The sequence below is a fragment of the Girardinichthys multiradiatus genome, chromosome 5 (assembly GCF_021462225.1).
Source record: "Girardinichthys multiradiatus isolate DD_20200921_A chromosome 5, DD_fGirMul_XY1, whole genome shotgun sequence".
Classification (NCBI taxonomy): domain Eukaryota; kingdom Metazoa; phylum Chordata; class Actinopteri; order Cyprinodontiformes; family Goodeidae; genus Girardinichthys; species Girardinichthys multiradiatus.
In genome coordinates this window covers 31,992,446-32,015,384 of record NC_061798.1, presented here as the reverse complement: position 1 = coordinate 32,015,384, position 22,939 = coordinate 31,992,446, and the positions used below count along the sequence as shown (strand labels likewise).

At 39.4% G+C, this 22,939-nt stretch overlaps 1 protein-coding gene across 1 annotated transcript; it reads right to left on the bottom strand.

The window, feature by feature from the left end:
- Window positions 1-1,928: 1,928 nt before the first annotated feature.
- On the bottom strand, window positions 1,929-21,726 carry LOC124867825 (sarcalumenin-like). The gene is made up of 8 exons (XM_047364462.1): window positions 21,559-21,726; window positions 10,639-11,496; window positions 9,252-9,344; window positions 8,558-8,653; window positions 6,095-6,211; window positions 5,780-6,013; window positions 4,246-4,595; window positions 1,929-3,205 (listed from the first exon to the last, which is right to left on the bottom strand). The coding sequence occupies exons 1-8, from the start codon at window positions 21,686-21,688 to the stop codon at window positions 2,705-2,707; spliced, it is 2,379 nt and encodes a 792-aa protein (XP_047220418.1). The 5' UTR covers window positions 21,689-21,726; the 3' UTR covers window positions 1,929-2,704.
- Between the last annotated feature and the right edge of the window lie 1,213 nt (window positions 21,727-22,939).

The window sequence follows — 22,939 nt, the reverse complement described above, 5'->3', positions numbered from 1 at the left end:
CTTCACTCTCAGCCAGTCTCAGATGGATTTACATGTATGTGTGTCTCATTGTCATGCTGCAGGGTCCAGTTCTGCTTCAGCTTTAACATTTTCTCAGGTTTCACCTTTTTTCTCAAACACCCTCTGATACACAGTAGAATTCATGATGGATTCTACGATAGTGAGCTGACCAGGTCCTGCTGCAACAAGGCATCCCCAAACCCTAACACTTGCACCTCCACGCTGCACAGCTGGGATGAGGTTCTTTCCCTAGACTGCTGTGATTTGTTTATCCGAAAGAGTTCAGTTTTAGTCTCATCTGTCCAATTAAAATTATTCCTGTTTTCTCTGGAAAATGTTTGGTCTGACCTCTGTGTTTAAATTAGAGAGCAAAGGTTTTCTTTATGCACACCTCCCATGGAAGTTGCACTTGTGTTGTTGATTGAACCTGCATGCACTTTCATCACAAAATGTGAAAGAGCCTGATGTATGTCCCATCATAACATTTTAGGGCTGCTGTCTGCTTTTAGGGTGAACTTGCTTGCAAAACCAGATCTGGGCATGTTTTGAAAATTCCCCACTTTTAAAATTGTAAGCTGCTACATTCTTCTTCCTGAAGGCCTCAGACTCCATCAAGCTGAAGTTTAAACAAGTTAAACCCCCTTTAAAATGCTGGGTAATGATATTCTCATCATGTGCATCTGACGTGATGCTCATGTGTAGAATTTGTGTGACTTGAAGTGAGAATAAATGTGGGGGTGTACTAATTTATTCCTTTTCAGAAAGTGCATTTAAAAAAATTTTTTTTACCAAAATTATTTGATCAGGCTGTCTGGAGACACACCTAACATGTACCACTTTACAATGATAATCTCTAATCTCAGTTGATGTATTGAAAATAAATCCCACATTACCCAACTTGTTTTGTGCAGATTAAATACCTAAACATTAAGTTTCAATCAAAGGGTTTTCACAAATGAAACAGTGGTGCTGCTGCTGTATCTTGGTTGTTTACTGAAAATAAATCACACAAAAAAGGACAATTATAAACAGAGCAAAAACTGATTAAGGACCCAACAGAGTGCTGACAACGTGTATTTTAAGGGAAAAAATGACCATGTGGTGCCTGGCAGTATTTAAGCTAAACTAAACAACAGTTAAAGCACTCATAAAAATCCCATTAATACAAGCTAACAGGAAATTTGAGCATGTCTTCTTCTTTCAGTTACCCTAAACCTCCCAGGACATGTTAAAAAATTTTAATTTATATATTAGAATAAAACACAATACAGCGGGAAGTTACAGTGCAGTATTCATCAACTGTGAAAAAACAACTGAACACAGAGTGAGAAGACTTCTTCCTATTTTATTATACTAATCACAACATTCTGGTGTTTGTCTAAATTACAGCTTAACAGTTCAGGTCTAGAAACATAGAGTGTAATAATGTCGACCTTTCTTTTTAATCCCAGGAGGAGTGTGGTTGCTTCCTGTTCAGTTCACTGATAAAAAAGTATGAGGAAAAACAAAAAGAAAATCAAGAATAATCTCTTTTAAACATAAACTTTGAAGTATTTTTATTCTCAAGACATTCATCAAAGTGTGCAAACTGTAACTGTCACAGAGAGGAATTTGAGTCAAGTTAATTGTTTATTGCCAAATACAGGAATTTCTGCACCAGATATATTGATAAACAGCACCCTCCAGTTATTGGCACCACGGTGTGAAAAACTCTCAAACAATGGAGATTTTATTGCAGCAACATAATCTCGCAATAAAACATTTCAGAAAATGAAATTCGGTCATAAATTTGTGTAAAAAAACCCAAATTAAGAATAAATGTATTTTAAATCATTGGGGCCACTCAAATTAGGATTCCCTACAATTCCTATTAAACAAATGTTACTATGTTATTCTAAAATATAACATACTAAAATATACTAACAAATGTTAGTATATTTTTTATTTACTTGCCCGTAACAAACGATCATATCATCTAAGTCCCCATCTTGGCCCCTCCACCATCCAAGCTCTCACCCATGGGCTCTGAGGTCAGAGACTCTTAAACCTGCAGGACACCGGTCCTTGAGAACCAGAGTTGGACACCCCTGTATTAGATGCTATCTAAATGCAAACTGGTTTGCCATAAAAAACATTTTTAGTTCTAAAATCACAAGACACGAAGTGTGAAGAAACTCTGCTGGGACTTTAACTGTGAATCTATGGGCCTGTTTGACTTCCAAAGAGCCTTGAAATCATGTTAGAGTGCATGGTATCATCAACTGTTTTACACGTTAGATATTACAGGAGAAGACCAGGGAAGTAGGGGTACGAATAAGAGTGGCAGCAGGAACTTGGTAAAAAAAAAAAAAAGCACATTGAATTTTTTCCCATTGAAATTTTAAGTTATTCAAGTTCAAATGTTAAATAAAAAAACTGTTTAAATGTATGGTGGAGCATTACAAAATTAATTAATGTGGAGGGCCCTGTACTGTTTTTCTCAGTTTTCAAATAAAACTGACAGAACACCTGTAAGACAAATGTTCTTTCCATTTAAGTAGTAACACAAAATATTCTGAAGTTCATTCTGTATTGAGTTTTTTGCACATTTCTCCCATCCAGTTTCCATGCAGTTATTCCTGAAATCCACCCCAGTGGACATTATTTCAGGAAACCCTCTGTCTCCTATGTCCCCAGACTGCCTCCTGGACTCTTCCCTTCCATCTCACTGCTTTCTCCAGCGGTTTTTGGGTTTCTCTCCACACTCAGGACCCTCACAGGTACCGGGGAGAGGTGGTGGGGGGGCTGGGGCAGTCTTTGCAGAGTCTGGTACCTCTGAGCTTTTGGTGATGCTGCTGAGCAGAGCTGGAAGCTCGTGTGAGATAGCTTTCTCAATCTTCTCCAGGAGGCAGCCGTCAGTCCAGCCGCAGAGCTGGAAGAGCTGCTTGAAGTTGGAAATGGGGTTGACCCCAAAGAAGTCCTGGTAAGCCTCCTTGGCGGGCAGGTCGAACTTGCTGACATTGGTCTTGGCCAGAATTGACTTGAAGATGTAGTACTTATCCGGGTCATTCACAATGTCTTGGAAGACCTCATACGGGTCTCCGAACCAGCCCAGCCTGTCGTAGTAGGTCTGAAGGTAGCGGTCCACCAGCAGAGCGTGGATGCGTACACGGATGGCATGCTGGCGAATGAAGGCAATTTTGTTCTCTATCTGGTTCTCAATCACCTGCACGGACAGAGGGAAGGTTAAGAAAAATAATTACGAAAGCAAAGGAAAGGAAATAGAACTCATAGGAGAGTACATTTTCAATCCCTGTAATAGACCGGTGGCCTGTCCAGGTTGTACCCTACCTTTAAGCCATTGACAGTTGAACATAGGCACCAGTCCTCACGCAACCTTGTAAGGATTAAGCAGGTATAGATACTGGGAAGATGGATAATTCTCATTTTTCCACCTGTTCCTACACACTGTACAGGATGAGCCACATTCTTTTATTGACGTTTCTGTAGCTGAACCAAAAAACACCCCCCAACGTAAGCTTTTTCACAACTCTTAAAAAATTAATGTTTCTTATATTTTCAATGAACCTTCATATTCTACAACCCTATCCATTTTTTATACCCACATTATCCTTGCAGTTTAATGGACGTGTTTTTGTCTCAGAGTGCCTATCTCCAGCAGTCAATGGGCAGGAGGCGGGGTATAGTACGGCAAATAAGGCAAGTTTATTTTATGGCACCATTCACACACAAGGTTCAAAGTGCTTTACAGGAAAAGAAAGGAACGGAGATAAAGAAAATTACATTACAAACAAGATTTGACCGGAAATCCTCCACCACCCAAGGAGATAGTAGGTTTTATCTGGTGTTAACAATGCAGGCCTCAGTCTATAAAGACCTCTAGGTTTCTGTGGTTTTTGGTCTCATTTAGTCTACTTGAGAAGTCTATCTATCCCACATAAACTGGAGGAACCTCTGACCCATCCACTAAGTGATTTAATGGAGACACTAACTCACTAACTGTAATGGATTGTGGTAATGCAGTGGAAACATGGAAATATAGAGTTCTGTCATCAGCATACATATGGTAGCATCAGAATAATATTTTAGTGTTTCATAATCTGAGCTGGGGGGAGCATATAGATATTGAACAACAGTGGTCCAAGAAAGGGGCCTTGACAAACCCCATAGTGTACACCCTGGACAGGTTACCAGCCCTTTACAAGATCACAGTGAGGTTATTGAACAAAAAGGAATGAGTTTTACCTGGTTGAGATCTTCTAAAAGGGAGATTTCCTCCTTCATGAAGAGCTCTCGGCTGGTGTCTGGAGCATAGTCCTGAGGCCAGAAGGAGCTGACGTACACGCGAGGTGGCTCTGTGACATTGACAAGTGGTGCCATGCTCCAGAACAGGGCTCCATAGACCCTCATCAGGTCCTGCGTAGAGAGGCTGTCTGCCTTGTTAAGGATAAGGCGAATCTGGGACTCGCGACCCTTCATCTGCCGGAAGAGCATCTCCAGCTCTCCTCCCACATCCAGTTTGGTGGGGTCGAACACCAGGAAAATAAGATCTGCTCTATCGATGAACCACTGGCACACGTCGTTGTATGGGTAACCTGTGAAGGCAAGGTAGGTTAGCTTCCTCTTACTTCTAAGGAAAAGTATAACAGTCTTGAACCGAGATGTACCTTCAGCACAAAAATATTCCATGAAATTGTACTTGAAAAAAAGGATATATATATATAATATATTTGTATGTATATATAAAGAGTAGACTAGTTGGAATCTTGTGATTTCCTCATAGTTGTTATACCTGAGCATGACTGAATCAGATTGCAGTGTCTTACAACAGATGACAGTGCCTTACAAAAGTATTCACACTCTTTGAACATTTAAAAAAAAAATTCATGTAACATACCCACACCAAGCACACGATTCTGGTTATATGTTTAGGCTTTTTATCCTGTTGGAAGGTGAATCTCCATCCTGCTCTAAAACTTTTTTCAGCCTTTAACAGCTTTTTTTTGGATAGTCATGTATTTAGGTTCATGCATCTTTCCATAAACTGTGAACAGCTTCCCTGTCCCTCCAGAAGAAAAACATCCCCACACCATGATGCTGCTACCACCATGCTTTCCCATGTGGAGGGTGTTTTCAGTGGGATGTACAAAATTAGTTTGCCACAACACATACAAAAAAAATTTAATTTTAGGTTCCACATGTTAGCTGGGTCCCACACGTGGCTTGTGGTAAACTGGAAACAAGACTTTCTATATAGCCTTCTCTTCTGTCCACTCTTCCATATAGGACTAACTTGTAGATTGCAGAGCTAAAAGATGTCCTGTCAACAGCTTATCCCACCTGGGTCTCTGCAGGTCCTCCCGATTTGCCATGGCTCTCTCTTGGATGCCTCTGTGATACATTTTTTTTTTTTTTTTTGTTGAAAGGCCTGCCAGCTTAGTTGAATGACCATGTCTTGGTAGATTGGCAGCTATGCCATGATCTTTCTATTTTCAGATTTTGTAAGAAACAGTGAGCTTGCTTAATAACCTAACCCTGTTTTAAACAACTGCCAAACTTGATTCCTGACCATGATGTGTTCACTAATGCTCATTTGTCCTTTTCCTTTCACATCATAGCTATGAACTTCTTTGCGTCGGTCTATCCCATGCAACCCCTTTTACAAAAAGTGAAGTTTGTCAAAAGGTTCAAGTGACAATAACACTTTTATAAGGGACAGTATGAATAAAGTTTGATGCATTTTGGTGTGACAACAAAATAAACTTTGTACAATCATCACCTCTCTCCTGCTGCTTGCGGTTTTCAATGATGCCTGGCGTGTCAACAAAGGTGACCCTCTCCAGCAGCTTGTGGGGCATCTCGATGCCGACCAGTCGCTCTAAGAAGCCCTGGCCAAATTTTTCCAGGGGAGAGAAGGACCTTGAACTGTCTGCCGCCATCACAATGCCCTCTATGGTCCGAAACCTCTCCCCACGCATAATGACGGTATACTCAGACGTGGTGGGTTCAGCACCTGGTGCAAGGATGAAGAAGGGACGATTTCTCTAGTGCAGGCAAAAAAAAACATAAACTATTGGGTTTTATTTGTGCTAACCTGTGTAAAGTTCCTGGGGTGTGCCATGGAGACCCAAAAGGTAGTTGATCATAGAAGACTTGCCCACACTCCAGGGTCCCAGAAACAGAACCATTGGCTTTGAGGTGATCTCACCATCTGTAGGAGAAAATAAATAATTTATAACAAATTTACAATAGCACTACATAATACGGTCCAAGCTTAGAGGTTAATTGGAGGTTAACCGGTACTTTTCTGTAGCACACCTTTCTGGAAGCACCTGACAGTTGATGATTTCTAAGTAAGTTTTATGAAAGTTATATCCAAAACTCTACTGGGTGCTGGACCAAAAAGGAGAAAAACATTGTAGATCTGCACACTAAGTTCCCAGTACTAATATGAGAGCTTTACTTGGTGTGCGGTACCTGGTAAATTACATGAACATTTTCTAAAAGTACATAGTAAGTTCCAAGTATCTCATAAATTGGATAAATGTTCCACGACATTTATGGAAACTATGTGATCATTTCTATAACAGTACCAGGTAAGTTCTATAAAAGGTCCTGAAAAGTTACAATAAAGTTACGGAAAGTCCCTAGTAAGTTCCATGTTTCCATGTCTAGTAAGGAAAGTGTTTGGTAATTTCAAAGAAAGTAAGTCCGATAAAAGTCCTTTGAAATTTCCAGGAATATTTTGCAAGGTTCTGGTAAAGTAAACCAAGACAGAACTGACTGCATTATGTAGTAGTAGCAAATCTACTTTTACCAACAACACTCCAAACACTGGACATACATGAAGATCTACATTTATACATTGCTTAGATATAGGGTTATGTATGGAAATCTGGCTTTGGGGGAAGCGGTGTATCATTAAATTCATCATTCGCTCTAAAAGATCTTTTAGACCATATGTGGTTAGATTCCAGCCTGAGGACCAGCAATAACCTCTTGGCCAATCTCCATCCAGTTGCCAACGCTCTCAACTGATAACAAAACTATTTAAAAACAAAACAATAATAAAATAAATACAAATAATATCTTTACTGATTCTTCCTCAAGCACTAGAAAAGACAATGACTTTTTAAACTACTTGAACATCTAAATGTAAAGCTTTCATTGTCAAAAAGGCCATAGGTTTTGTTTGAAAGGTTAATAATGTCTAAACAAAATAAAGTTTTTGTAATTGAATAAATACTGATTTGAATAAAGGAACAAATTCTGACTTGTATTTAAAAGTTGTCTGTACTTTGCTGCTCAAACCTAATCTGACCTCACTTTCTTACTTCCATGTGCTAAAATGATATTCTTTATGCTATATTCTGCACAAAGCTATGCCTAAAAACAATCATCTGACTTTCCCTGGATGCCATCATGTACTTTCATATAGCACCACAAGATGTCCCAGCATACTCAGAGACAGCGAGAAGCTTTCTTCTCTTTCTGCTTCCATGTGCTATGGAGCTATAGTAGCAGGACGCCTGGCCGGCACAATATTCGCTTTAAATTTCAACAGACAGACTCATTATTGTTCTTGTCTGAGTGGCTGTTTTGAAAAATGATGAGTCATGGTTCTAAAGCCTTTTTTAGTTATGACTTTTTTTTTCATGGTTCCATTTTATTAGAAAATATGGTCGAAAAGAAATACGCTTGAGTGGACATGTTTCCTGTTACTTCTCTTATTTGTAACCTGTCTTTGCCAACATATTAATAACCCTTGAAATTCTCATATTTTGTCACAGTCTATCCACAAACTTCACTGTATTTCATTATAATGCTGTGCTACAGATCTACCGAAACGTATACATCAGAAAGATAAAAATCGTTTTCAAGATTTTGTACAAATAAAACCCTGAAAAGTGTGGCACGTATATGTATGCAGCTCCCCCTGCAACTCTTTTGGGGCACATCTTTACCAGCGGTGCATATCTAGAAACGGAAGGCTTCTAGTAGCTGAGTCAGATTGGATGCAGAGCATTTGTGAACATCAATTTTCAAGTCTTGTTACAGTTTCGTAGTTGGATTTAGGTCTAGACTTTGACTGGGCCATTCAGAGAAAATAACATGTGTGGGGTCATTATCAGTATCAGTTTTCTGTCCCACATAGCGTTTTGCATGTAGGCATAAAAGTTCAATTTTGTTTTCAGCTGATCAGATCACCTTCTTCCATTTTTTCTGTGTCCCCTACGTGGCTTGTAGTCAAGCCATGTAGTCAACTTTTCTTTCAGGTTTGCTTTGCATTTAGCTTCTTCCATCTTTCCATCAACACTGGCCATCTTCCCCAAGAACCCCCACAGCATGCCAAAAAATTCAAGCGTGATTAAAAACCATGTATTCCCTTTATCCAAATTTGAAGGTGCAAGATGACTCAATAAGGAAAATTTCAAGGGAATAAATACTTTTGCAAGGCAATGTAGGTCTGTTGTACCGAGGATCTGATCTGTAAAAGTTTATTTGTGTCAGTTTTGTTCACATTGTTGTTGTGCATAGGAATAGAGGAAGTACCTACCTGTAACTTCATGTTGCCTGAGCTCATTGTACCTAAAGACTTGTTCCATTGGCTTGATTGCCTTATGGTAGATGTTCAACAGTCTCTTTATGGCGCCTACAAAGGGAAAATCAGAGAGGGCTTCAGCCATAACAACTAATAACAAATTCTGTTTCCACTGCACATGATGAATTGGCCTCATAAAATTTACTGTATAGATTTTAGATAATAAAAGGCCTCCTCTGTTGTGGCTCGTAACTTTTCAAACAGGAACCACTCCAATTAAACAGACCATAAAGGTTTTCACGCTGAGGACAGTATCATATTTGCTTTGATTAATCACCCTCATTTGTAGAGATGCAGTCATATGGCACATGCTTACACACTTTGACCCAGACATCATGAAGCAATTATCAGAATAGCTGCAGCAGAAAACCCCCCAAAACTGTCTCAGACCAACTTTTATTTTCATGCAAGCACATCTGGCTTCCTTTTGCATTGACAACATAGGTGTAAACATTCAGACGCTGTTTTAGCTTAAGTCACGACTTCATTTCCACAACAGATGTCCAGGAGACATTACCAGTTAGGGTTAGCAGGGTGTGTTTGAACTGTGTTTAATATGAGTGTATTTCTTATCCTCTTTAAGAGAACTTGTTTACCTCATAAAGATTTCTTTTCATAAGTATCACTGGGCTGATATTTTGTTCCTTACCAGAGAACTCCGCTGATGGTTCAGTCGTCGCCAGTCGCAACATCTCCTCAATATGGGAGCGATCTCTCAAGCCTGACCCAATGGCCTCACCCTCTGTGAGAGGGAATGAACATACAGTTAGTTAGCTGGTGAATAATACAGTACCAATTTAAATGTGAATCTAACCAGTAATGCTTAGCTAGGAGATAGCTTTCTTGTTTCATCTGTGAGATTTGTGTACAAAATTAAAGTGGTGACATGTGAAAAATAAGCGGAAATTTATAAAGGAAAGAAGAGATATGAGTAATCTGGGCAAAAATATTGGCCCCATAGTTATACTATGCTTTGTCAAAGTATAATTTCTAAATGTAAACCATTATTTTTAGCTCTGGCTGTATGTTTAGTGTTGTTGTATTGCTTAAAGGTGACTTTCCGCTCCAGTTTCAAGTCTTTTGCAAGCTCTTAACAAGTTTTCTTCCAGGATTGTCTTGTATTTAGCTCTTCCCATCAACTCTGTCTCCTGCTAAAGAAAACCATCCCTACGTCACTGCCATTTAGGGATGGCATGTTCAGGGTGAGGTCCAGTGTCAGCTTTCCACCACACTTGATGTTTTACATGTTGGCCATCTATCCATTTTCTATACTTGCTTCTTCTGTACAGAGTCATGGGGGAGCTGGTGCCTATCTCCAGCAGACTACAGGCGAAAAGTGGGGTACAGCCTGAACAGGTTGCCATTCCATCACAGGGGAACACAGAGACCACACCTCCAGAAAAGCCTGAATTAAGTCCGTCGTCAATAGATTCTCCCACCTTTGACCTCTTGGCTGCTTCTCTGATTAAAAGCTTTCCTTCCCCAGCCTGTCAATTTAGGTGGATGGCCATTTCCTGGTAGGTTTGCAGTTGTGCCATCGTTATTTTCAGATGGTGAATTGAACAGTGCTCTAGGCGTTGTCCTGAGCTTGGAATCTTGAACATTTCTAAGTTTTGTCAAATTAGAGCAACAAACCTCTATGTATTGTATCTGGAAACTTGGGATATTGTTTTATACTCTAATCTGTTTTAAACGTTTCCACAACTTTATCCCCGTCTGCTGTGTTCTTTGGTCTTCATAATGGTGTTTGTTCAATAAGGTTCTTTAACCAACCTCTGAGGCCTTCAGAGTTTATTTATTTAAATTAAATTCCCATTAGCGAGAGTTCCTCTTAGGATCTGGTTGATTACAGCATCATGATGACGGGACACCTGTTTAAACACACTGTAACATTAAACTGAACTGTAACAGTTCCTGTCTGGATTACTTTAGCAGAAACAACTTCATCTTCGCTTCTTCTGTGCGTGAAAAGTTCATTTTATCTGATTCAACTTTGGAAATAAACATTAAATCTGCATTTAGACAACTTTTTGTACCTTTAGCTTTAGACTGTACAGGCTCCTCTGCAGGTACTTCCTCCAATGCCACATCTGCATCAGAACCCTGTTCAGATGCTGGAGTGTCCTCTGTAGTTTCCTTCACTACATCTTCCACAGTACCTTTCACAGAGGGTTCCTGGTTAACCTGATGGATGACTTCTGGTTCTGGGTCAGGGTCAGTAATCAGCTCAGGTTCTGAGGTGACTTCTTGCTCTGCTTCTGGTTCTTCCACTGGATCTGAATCTGATAGCTCCTGTAATACTGGTTTCAGGTATTTTGTCAAATCTGGATGTCTTTCCTCTGGTTCAGGTACTGTTTCAACCTCTTCTGCCCCTTCATCTTCTAAATCCTCAACATTGCCTTTGTCAGCTGCAGGTTCAGTACCCAGATTCACATCTTCTTCATCTACCTCGGATAATTCCTCTGGTGCTTTCAGCTCCTCTTCCACAGGAGTCTCCTCTTTTTCCTCAACCTCCACCACTGTGATCTCCTCCTTTATAATGTCCTCAGATACTTCCTTTTTCTTGTTTTGATCCTCAGATGTTACTTCTTCATCCTCTACAATCTCCTCAGGACCCCTTCCTTCAGTTGCATCTTCCTCAGCAGAAGAATCCTCCTCAGGTAGAGGTACTTTGTCCAACTCTTGATCCAACGAGGCCACCAGCTCTTCTTCATTACTTGACAGGGGTTTGCAGGGCTGGCACACGGCTCTCTCTGGAGCCGGGGTGTCATTGGATGAGGTCTGGCTGGCATCTGTTGTGTCACATCCACAGGGGAAGATATCTCCATCTGGCTGCTGGAGCTGAAGATGCATCAGAGGCTCCTCATCGTGGATGGAGGACTCTGCTAGGAGGTCTGAAAGTGTTAAAGAAGAAGAAACATGATCTCACAATTGCACTCTATCCAAATAAACATCCAATAAACATTTTCATAAATTTAAGTTAACTTCTCATCTTTGGTTCTGTAGTAGAGTCATCTATGTTTTCGTCCATATTTTTTACCCAGAGAGTTCACCAGTTGTATTTCGGCAACGGTTTAAGTTCTATCTTTAGCTGTTGCCGACACTGCATGTGATGCCATCAGCTCAGTTGTTGCTAAGCTACAGACACAAAACTCCAATGCGTTTGTGGCAATTTCTGGTGATTTTAACCATGCTTCACTCTCTGCTACACTTCCAACGTTTCAACAGTTTGTCAGCTGCTCTACCAGAGAAAACAAGGTTACTTTGAGGCTACAGACTGAGACGCACTGTGCCAGCCACATGGAGAGGACATCAATGCCATGACTGAGTGTGTCACCGACTATATAAACTTCTATGTGGGTAACGCCATCCCCACCTGAAAGGTGAGATGCTCAACAAGAAAAAAACAGCCATCAGAGAAGGAGACAGGGAATTATTGAGAAGTATACAGAAGCAACTTAAAGTCAAGATACGAGACAGCAAGGAGGTGTACAAGAGGAAGCTGGAAAGCAAGCTCTGGCAAAACAGTATCAGAGATGTGTGGTCAGGGATGAAGAAGATCACAGGCTTCAAGCAGAAGGATAATCGGACTGATGGATGTCTGGACAGAGCCAATGAACTAAATACATTCTTCAGGTTCAGTTCAGAAGCAAGATCCTTCTCTCCTTCTCACAGCCAAACAGACATCCCACCCTCCTTTGACCCACAGCTTTCCTGTCACACCTCAAATGTTTTATCTCCCACCGCAGCCATGGAGCCTTCTGAATCTACATGTTTGCCTTCAACCAAATCAGAAGATGCTGATGCTCCCTTTGCCTCCCCCTTCCACCTGTGTGTCTCTAGATGTCAAGAGGCAGCTGAAGAGACTGAACTGAATAAGGCTGCAGGTCCAGATCATGTCAGCCCCAGAGTCCTGAAGGCCTGTGCAGAGCAGCTCTGTGGGATTCTGCAGTCCCTCTTCAATCTCCTCACCCAGAAGAAGGTTCCAGTGTTGTGGAAGACCTCTCGTCTTGTTCCGGTACCAAATAAAACTCACCCATCAGTCCTCAATGACTGTAGACCTGTTGCTCTGACATCCCACATCATGAAGGTCCTAGAGAGACTCCTGTTGGCCCACCTGAGTAAGCAAACAGTAAACCATCAGGACCCCCTTCAGTTTGCTTATCGCTGTGGAGTTGGAGTTGAAGATGCCATCATACACCTGCTTCAACAAACCCATTGTCATCTGGACAAAGCCAGCAGCACTATGAGGATCATGTTCTTTGATTTCTCCAGTGCATTTAATACAATCCAACCTGATTTGCTTTGTCAGAAACTCCAGAAGACTCAGGTGGAGGCCTCAACAATCTCCTGGATCAAAGACTACCTGACAAACAGACCACAGTTTGTGAGACTGAAGGGTTGTGAGTCCAACCAGGTAGTCAGCAGCACAGGAGCACCACAGGGGACTGTACTCTCAACATTCCTTTTCACTCTGTACACCTCAGACTTCCAGTACAAGACAGACTCCTGTCATCTGCAGAAATACTCAGATGATTCTGCAGTTGTGGGGTGGATCAGAGATGGACAAGAAGCTGAGTACAGGAAGGTGTTGGACCGCTTTGTGGCATGGTGTGGAAACAATCATCTCATTTTGAACGTGACTAAAACAAAGGAGATGATTGTAGATTTTAAGACAAACAGGAATAAGTCAAAAACTATTTATATCATGGGAGAAGAAGTGGAGGTGGTGGAGGAGTATAAATACCTCGGTGTTCACCTGGACAACAGACTAGAGTGGAGATGCAACTGTGAAGCCATGTACAAGAAGGGACAGAGCAGACTGTACTTCTTGAGGAAGCTTAGGTCCTTTGGTGTTTGCAGCAAGATGCTGCATATCTTCTATAAGTCTGTTGTGGAAAGTGTGATCTCTTCTACCATCATCTGCTGGGGTAGCAGCATCAGAGCCAGGGACTTTAAAAAGCTCAACAAACTAATAAAGAAGGCTGGCTCTGTTTTGGAACTCCTCTAGAACCTTTGGAGATCATTGTGCAAATAAATATTCTCCATAAAATGAAGAACATTATGGAGAACCCTGAGCATCCTCTTCATGAGAATGTCCTACAACAACAGAGGGTCTTCAGTCAGAGGCTTCTTCAGATCTGCTGGAAGACAGAGCGCTACAGGAGATCCTTCCTGCCCATAATCAGCGACTACAATGGCTCTATGAAGAAACCTCTATAATATGAGGTACAACAACATTTGTTTTCCCTTTGGGATTAATAAAAGATTTTTGAATTGAATTTGAACTTCAACTACATCTCTAATCACATTGCAAACCCTCTAAGAGCCAGATTACCAAAAACCACAGGTTTTCTCCTGTTCCTGATTCTTACTTCCTGTTCCTCAGTAGGCCTTATGTCATCCATCTCATATCTCTCAGCCCTCATTTGTGTCTTTTCTCATTCTGCTCACCCTTCTTCAAACTTTATCTCCACACATTTTTAATTCCAGTTTGATTGGATTTAACAACAACCTCGTCACGTTTTTACATTTTGTCACGTTACAACCACTTTTGCAAAGTACTACATATTCATCCCTTCTTTCTCATATTTATAGTTTCCTTTTTTACATAGTTATCATGAGATGGAACCCTCCTGAGTCTAATTTCTTCTCGACATCAACCACAACATGCCTCTTAAGAGACTTAACCTTCATATACATCCATTTCATCATTTCTCTGCCTTAACACTCATTAAATCATGGAGAAGGTTGTTTGCTCCAGAACTGCGGGAAAGTCCCAGAAATTTGGATATTTGGATTTGCAATTGAGAGACAACAGCAAAAACTGGTTGGAAATCCACACAACTGCTTGAACCAGAACACTTATTGTTTTTCTAAATCTGGTGCCCCAACGTGGCCTTGGCAACTTCTGCTAAGCGGCTATTGACAAAATATCTCCTGGATGTTATGTAAACATGGCGGTCTTTCACAGCAACCCCGAACAGCTGTGACCCAGATAAGACTTTGCGGCCGGTGAGAAAACTTCCATCTCTCTCCTTAAGGACAATGGCGCTCTATCTGTGTTGACAGTCTAATTCTTGCAAACACACTCACAGTTATATTGTCGCACCCCCCAGGATTCCACCGCACTCTCTCAAAATCTTTTCTTCTTGTGTGTTGCTTAGCCCTGCACTTAATTGTGTGATTTCATTACTTTTTCATAGATTTTTAGTTTTATCAGAAGGATTACCAGCGAAAACCAAACATTATTTATAACAGAAAATGTGGACTATAGCTGCTTTTACACCAATGACCCAGCTTTCTTAGTTAGACTACAATGGACGGTTATTACTTAGTTCAACTTCAGTATCAGTAAAAGCAATATATTAGCACCTGAAAATGTGGATCAAAGCTGTGTTGTACCAGTGACTCAGCTTCCTTAGTTAGAATTCAGTGGAATAATGAGACTATCAATATTATCTTCTTTTAGCATAAGATGCTTTATTATTACAAGTGGCTTGGAACCTATTTCAACCAGTAAACCCAGAAGGATTATTAATTATTATTACTCCCAAGGATTATTAGTGTCATTTGATTTGTTTTTCTGTGTTTGATCATTGTAATGTTTTTCCAAATGTACAGCGCTTTGAGTGCCTTGTTGTTGAAAAGCTCAGTTTATATAAATAAACTTGACTTGACTTGACTTAAAAAAGTAAATTGATCTGTGTAAGAGGGGTCATTTTTGCACTACAGACAACACTCAAGTAAAAAATTGAAGAGATTCCATGAGTAAAAAAAGTAGAACTCATAACATTTCAAACACATACACAAACAAAGACATATTAGAAGAATACAGTTTAATATTTTAAGATTATAACCCTTAAAGTGTTTTGTCCCTTAAATGTTGTTTTATATCTTGTTATGTGAAAGATTAAACTGTTTTTAATAATATATGTATGCAAGCATTAATGTAAAAATGTATGCGCTCTCAGCTCTTTGTAACATGACACTGAATGTACATATATTTTTGCCTTCTCAGCGTGTTGAGAGAAAGGCACCTTCATCAACATTTTACAACACAGGGTCAGTTTTCTAATACCAAATAAACATGAAGTCAACCTCAAATAACATCAATACCAGAATGTTTAACCTCAAATTTTTCTTATTTGACCTAACATTGACATGTTAGAACATATTAGAAGAATTTAAAAGTTATTTTTTTCAAAGGGAATAGTTTCAAAATTAAAGTAGTATGTGATGCCTCCTAAAGCATTTTCTGCATAACACAGCCAAGTGTAATCAGGTGTCATTTCATGAGCTAAATAATGTTCCTCAACTCTGCACACTAATACTCAGATGTGTTTCTTTAGAATGCTTGGAAGGGTCTAAACTTGGAGCTTAAAAACGTAAACATTTTTCTAACCTCCACTTGCACATTGGAAACATTAAAGAACAAATGAGGGCATGGATAGCATCTGTAGTATGATAGTAATTGTCTTTAGATACTGAGAGATCCTGTTATTGACAGGCTTTGTCCCACCAGGTGCTTTAGGAAGCTTGGCATGCGTCAACCCCATGTAAAAGGCATTGGAGATCTCCCTTGATCCAAGACGCAGCTCCTAAGGTAGAGCTTTCACTGACAGTTGGGCTGGGCGAACTACAGTTGATCATACCACAAAATTAAAATGCTTTTTAATTAGGCCCACATTTCTGTAGTAAAAATGTTTAATTAATCCATATAATGTGTTTTATTTAGTGAAATGATGTTCAATAATATTTTTATTTATTGAGATGCACTTATATGTTTATGCAGTTTGCAGACAATCTTGTGCAGCTCAACAAACAGACATGAAGTGCTCTTATAGGTTTACTGAAGGTCAGACAAGCTGCAGCGTTCTTGAGATCGATCATCTATCTATCTATCTATCTATCTATCTATCTATCTATCTATCTATCTATCTATCTATCTATCTATCTATCTATCTATCTATCTATCTATCTATCTATCTATCTATCTATCTATCTATCTATCTATCTATCTATCTATCTATCTATCTATCTATCTATTTATCTATCTATCTATCTATCTATCTATCTATCTATCTATCTATCTATCTATCTATCTATCTATCTATCTATCTATCTATCTATCTATCTATCTATCTATCTATCTATCTATCTATCTATCTATCTATCTATCTATCTATCTATCTATCTATCTATCTATCTATCTATCTATCTATCTATCTATCTATCTATCTATCTATCTATCTATCTATCTATCTATCTATCTATCTATCTATCTATCTATCTATCTATCTATCTATCTATCTATCTATCTATCTATCTATCTATCTATCTATCTATCTATCTATCTATCTATCTATCTATCTATCCTTGACAACCACAGTGTACAAAGAGCAAAGGTTTGTGACCTGCATTTAAATTTAACTGCCTGTGGTACAGAGTGTGATGTGAGACACTTAAATAAATGTCTACAGTTCATGTTACCACATTAATTTGCTGTGAGAGAGAATGATTACAAGCTTTTGGCAGCTGTCAAAGACATCAGAACTGTTGTTTAATATTTTGTCACCAATTCAGTGAGTTCTTGTTGAAACTATTTAATTTTTGGCAGTTAAATCAAGCAGACCTCTTTGCTGATTAGACTTTCTTGTCATTTTGTTAATTTCTATAATGTTAGACTCGGCTGAGTCCAAGAGCTTACTAAGGCATTTGATAAAACATATACTTCCTGAACTATTATGATTCAAACTGGCTGATCTTTTGTAGTGAATTGATGAGTGTGATTGTGTACTGATAAACTGAAAATGTTATTTCCTTGAAGATGTCCCCAACATTTGGTATTCTAAAACTTAAATATCAATTTTCATCACGTGTCTTGGAAGGACATTTTTTTTTCTGTAAGGAGTCCAATTTTTAAAGGCCTATCAAACCAGGTTCTTTTGCCTTTTAGTCGAGAAAGTTTATTATTTCAGCATCGATCTTCATGCTCACCCAGACACCATTAGGACATCATGTACCTTCCCGACCCCCACAGTACTGTCCAGGTTGCTTTTTATCTCCCTAAATTAAGGCACATCCAACATGTTCCCATGATGTTGTCTCCTCTTGTGGCTGTAAGGTTTTTGGCTTGTTACCCCCCAAGAGGACAGTCAGCCTTGGTAAGAACTGGAAACTTAGTGCAAACTTTAAAAGCTTACAATACTCTGATGATGAATGTTATGTTATAAGGTGTTAATACTGACACTTTGCCAAAAGTGATAATCAAATGGATGTAGTGTAAGTTGGTGACGCACTGCATATTGTTATTCCAGCAAATATCTACGTGAAACAAATTGTGACTTTTTAGAGTTAGACCAGTTCCATGAGCGAATTTTCATTTGCTACGCATAATAAAACAGAAATCGCCTTCAAAATGTGGTTTAAAAGTGAAAAGCCAAAATACATCTATATTGCTGTCCAGATAGGTTCAAAGGGGGTGAGGGTTGATGAAAACCAGGTCGACTTTGAACATCTGTTCAGGCTAAATGTGCTTGAAACATATAGACTGAAAAAGGTCCAGTTTTATACCTAATGTTTCTAGGCTATATAAAGACAAGGACTGTCCGACCTTGAGTAGCCACGTTACAAGGTTTTGCTGAACCAGTTGCTGCAGTGAAGCTGCTCTGGGATTCTGCTCTCTAACTGAATATTTTCTAACATTTGCTAGATCTGTCTGCATTACTGAGGGTGGGATGAGGGCAGAACTTCAAGCTTCTCATGTATCTTCACATTACATGTCTTGGTAGCAAGAAAATCATTTACTGATGTGCCACCTGCCAGCAGTGGGAAAAACTAAATTAGTTCGAAGGGAAAATATGAGAGGGAGTACATCAGCAATGCGATGCTGGCTTTGGCCAGGTTCTGTATGGGTTCAATGAATGAAGACAATGATTTTTTTTTTCCTCCATGACTCTCCTGTCTTCCTACAGGGTGAATTTTATAATTGTGGTTAATCTGTTGAGTTGTATTAAGCCCAATAAAATCAGTTTTAATACTAATTATTAATTTCTTAATTACACACTACTTTGTAGCGAGAAAATGATTGTGAACTGTTACAGGTGGATGAGGCTGCTTGGTAGATTCAGTCAAGTTTACTTGATCATAAATGAGAAACAGGAGCATAAAGAAAGTTCTGTTTTCAAACTATAGAAGACATGGAAGTTGTACATCATAATGGAAATATTGTACATTTACAGTGCCTTGCAACAGTATTCACGCTAATTAAAAAGTTATGTGCCATTTCCCCCTTACCATGAAACCCCAAAATAAAATCCACTGCAACAATTTGCCCTCAGAAGTCACCTAATGAGCAAACGTAGTGCATACTTGTCAAGAGGATGGAAAATTAAACGTTTGGCTTCGTACGTGTATGTTCAGCCACGTTTACTCTGATGCAATCATCCATCTTTTTTCTATATCCAGAGTACGCCTATATCTATCTGTCACTGGGCAAGAGGCAGGTTTCACCCTGGACACCAGTCTATCACAGAGCAACAGAGGCACACAACTATATGCTAACACTCTGACCTACGGCGACTAAAAGAGACCAATTAACCTAACATGCTTATTTCTGGACAGTGGGAAGAGGCCGGTGTAGCCAGAGAGAACTCTGTTAAGAACGTATCCAGAACAGGATTTTAACCTAGGGTCTTTTTGCTGCAAGTCAGCATTGCTCACAACTGTGCTGCCTACTCTGATACTCCCAAATGAAATTCATTGCAATCAACTACCTTCAGAAGTCACCTAATTAGTGTGGCAGCATAATGCTGTGGAGATGCTTTTCTTTAAGAGGCAAAATTTCAATCTATGTTCATGTATTAGAATGGCCCAGTTAAAGTACAGATGCACAACTTTGTGTTGGTTTAAGACAGAACATTTCTAAATATACATTGAAGTTTGTGGTTGAATTGACACAAAATGTGGAAAGGTTCAATTGATTTGAATACTTTTACAAGTCACTTTAACCAGTTTGAATTGACGTAACCGGCAAATTAGACTAGTCCTTGTTAGATAATTAGCTAACTAATCAGTTGATTAATACCTGGTTACTACTTTGATATTTCGAGCATTTATTACAAGACTTTTTTTCAGCATATTCTTAACGTTAAATAACTAAATGATGAACTGCAGGTTAATGAACTTTTGCACAGCATTGACAAAGGGCATTTTTCTCGAGTAATGACAAACAAATAATTGAGACATTGAATAAGAATGAAAAAAAAAGGTTTTTCAATGCAAAGCTAATTATAATAATACTGTTTACTTAAGAGCAAGCTGAGAACTGGATGGCTTTTCAAATATTTCAGTTTGCTAGTATTCTAGGTGAACAAAGGTGAACATAATTAATTTAATGTCTGATAAAAAGAAAATCAACAGTAATAATGTCAGTGTCTTTCATTATGTTATCCTACAGACAAGCTTAGAGCAGACAGGATGGATGCTACTCAATAGTCATGGCCCAGTCAAAGTCCAGATCAAAATCTAAATGAGAATATGTGGCAAGATTTTTTGTTTACAGACACTCTCTATCTAATCTGACTGAGCTAGAGGTATTTAGCAAATGGGGATATTATTTTGTATTTAGATGTGAAATGCTGATAAACTGATGAAGTGAACCCCCCAATACCCAGAACTACATCCAGCCATGAATTTGTGGCTTGAAAATTAATGTTCACAGAACCTCCCTATTCAGTCTGACTGAGCTTGAGCCATTTTGCAAAAATGAATGGCAGTCTGTAATTTTTTCGGAATCAAACCTCAAGTATTCAGTTTACTGGTCATTTTTAATGAAAGAACCTTGGAATAAAATTAATGAAAAAATGTTGTTGGTGCAAAACAGTTGCCAGAAATGCTTCCTGAGTCTGAGGCAGCACCCTAACATTGAAACCTAGGCAGAGCACAGGGATGTTGGGACAGAGCGGGACAGGTGCCTTGGTGCTGGATGCACAGAAATAGTCCCACAATGAGTCAGAGGGCGAAAAGAAGAAGGGATAATTCCATTTCTATTTTCAGGAAGCGTGATGCTCTTCACCCCCTCTGTGATTGTCATGAGGCCGGACTCCAACTCGGCTAACCCGTTGCCTGCAGGAGCTGCAACTGTGAAAGACTCAGAATCTCCTCCAAGAACAACAAGTACATCAAGATGACATAAACTCTGCATATGGCAGACATTAAGCATAACAGCCACAGTGAAACAGTCTGATTGCATGTGAGAACATGACAGATTAGCAGCTCTGCAGGCAGAGTGGACAAAGCTCTATTGAGACATTAGACTCAGCACTGATTAGCTTTAGAAATTAAGTCTAAGTGAAGGGTTTGATGGTTGCCCTTTTTTTACAAAGACGACACTGAAGTACAGTACGTGATGTCTGTGCATTCATGAGAGGTTGGAAGCAACACTTATCAGTCTAACCACAGTATCTGATGACAACTTTGTCTGACAGATTCCTGACACTTGACAGCAGTGGTTAGGGGGGTCAAAATGAACCGGTGCAAGGACAGACAAGGAGGTTTTCAACTTCAGCTTAAGGGTAGAAGTCAATAAAGGCCCCCAAACAGCAAAAAAACGCAACATTTATAAACAATCAATTCAGTCCAAACTCTTCCAAGCCACAAGTAGGAAAAATTACAAACATATTCAAGAAACAAAGCTGAAGGCCTGCAATGAACATTCAGTAAAAAGAATGATTACAGCTTAATTCCTTTCATCTTTTCGACTGCTTCACAGATTTAAAGCCACAAACTTTACCCAACTGTTAGGAAGACTTGCAAAATGATGACATGCGAAACACATTACGTGGACATTTCATCTGAATCAGTTTTGAATGTTCTTGTCGATCCAAGATCATTACGAAAACCTTGTTCATGTATTCCTAAGCCTGGATATTTCATTCAACCGGTCTCCGTACCTGCAGCTGACAGAGCCAGGAGACACAGTAAGCAGCACGCAGTCACCAGAAGCTTCATTTTGGCTGCCAGAGGACTGCCGATCTTCTCCCCCGGATATATATACCGCTGCGGCTGAAGGTCAGAGGGCATGCCACTGGAGGTGGAGCACAGCAGCTGCACTCACTGAGTGTCGGAACAGCTGCCCGATCCAATCAGGAGTGTTGATAGGAGCAGGAAGAGGCTGGCTGAACTGTTGTAGTTTAGTTGGAGGGCGGAATCTAAAAACGAACAGCTAAACTATAAAGTTATTGGATTTAGTTTTTCTCTACTAGAGCATCAGTGACTTTATGAACTGGTTTCTAACAGACCAAAACACTGAAACAACCATTTTGTGGATAAACTTCTGCAAAGATCCTGAATATCCTTATTATACCATGAAATATTTGCCCCCTTTTGAGATTACTTCTATTTTTGCTTATTTGTCACACTCAAATGTTCCAGATTAAATGTTAACATCAGACAAAAATACCATGTGTAAATTCAAACAGTAATTTTCCAAAGATTTATTAATTAGGGGAAAAAGGCCACCCAAACAAGGACAGATCCACATGAAAAACTAAATGTCTCCTAAACCTAAAACTGCTTGTGCCACCCTTTAAAACAGGACCTGTTTAAAGTCATGCTACAGTAGTTCATCTGGACTTAACTCAAGACTTGGTCCTTAAGAAGGAAAGCAGCTCCAGACCATAAAGCGTAGTTGTCTTGCAATCAGAAGGTTGTGGGTTTGATTCCAGCTTCCTCCTGCCATATGTTGATATGCCCCTGAGCAAGGCACTTAACCTCAAGTTGCCTACCGATCTGCGTATCGGTGTATGAATGTGTGAGCGTTAGTGAGTGTGGCTCTAGTGTAAAGCGCTTTGAGCGGTCTGTAAGGCTGGAAAAGCGCTATATAAGTTCAGTTCATTTACCATAAGGCTACCACCATCATGTTTTACTGTTAGTCATGGGGATCATTAATGTTTTTTTGGCAAATATGAGACAGGCCTCGGCATTCTTTTTCCTCAGCAGGGGTTTCACCTTAGAACTCTCATGGACGGATCTCATTGTGGTTCATGGCTCTGTAAGTCTTTTTAAACTAAAACATATCTATTATTATGTTTCTCGTATGTTTTTGAATTTTAAATTGAAGCATAAAATGTTCCTTTTTGACATATTTTTGCCTACTGTTGTCAGGTTCTCTTTAAGTAAGTCTGGATGGTACATGTTTGAAATTCACCCCTCATAGACTTGAGAGAGGCCCCGTATCTAAATATTTTCAAAAGTAGATTAAAGCCTTTTCCATTCTCACCAGCTTCTGGTAAAGTTTTAAAAACAGGCACAGCTCCAAAATGAATATATTGT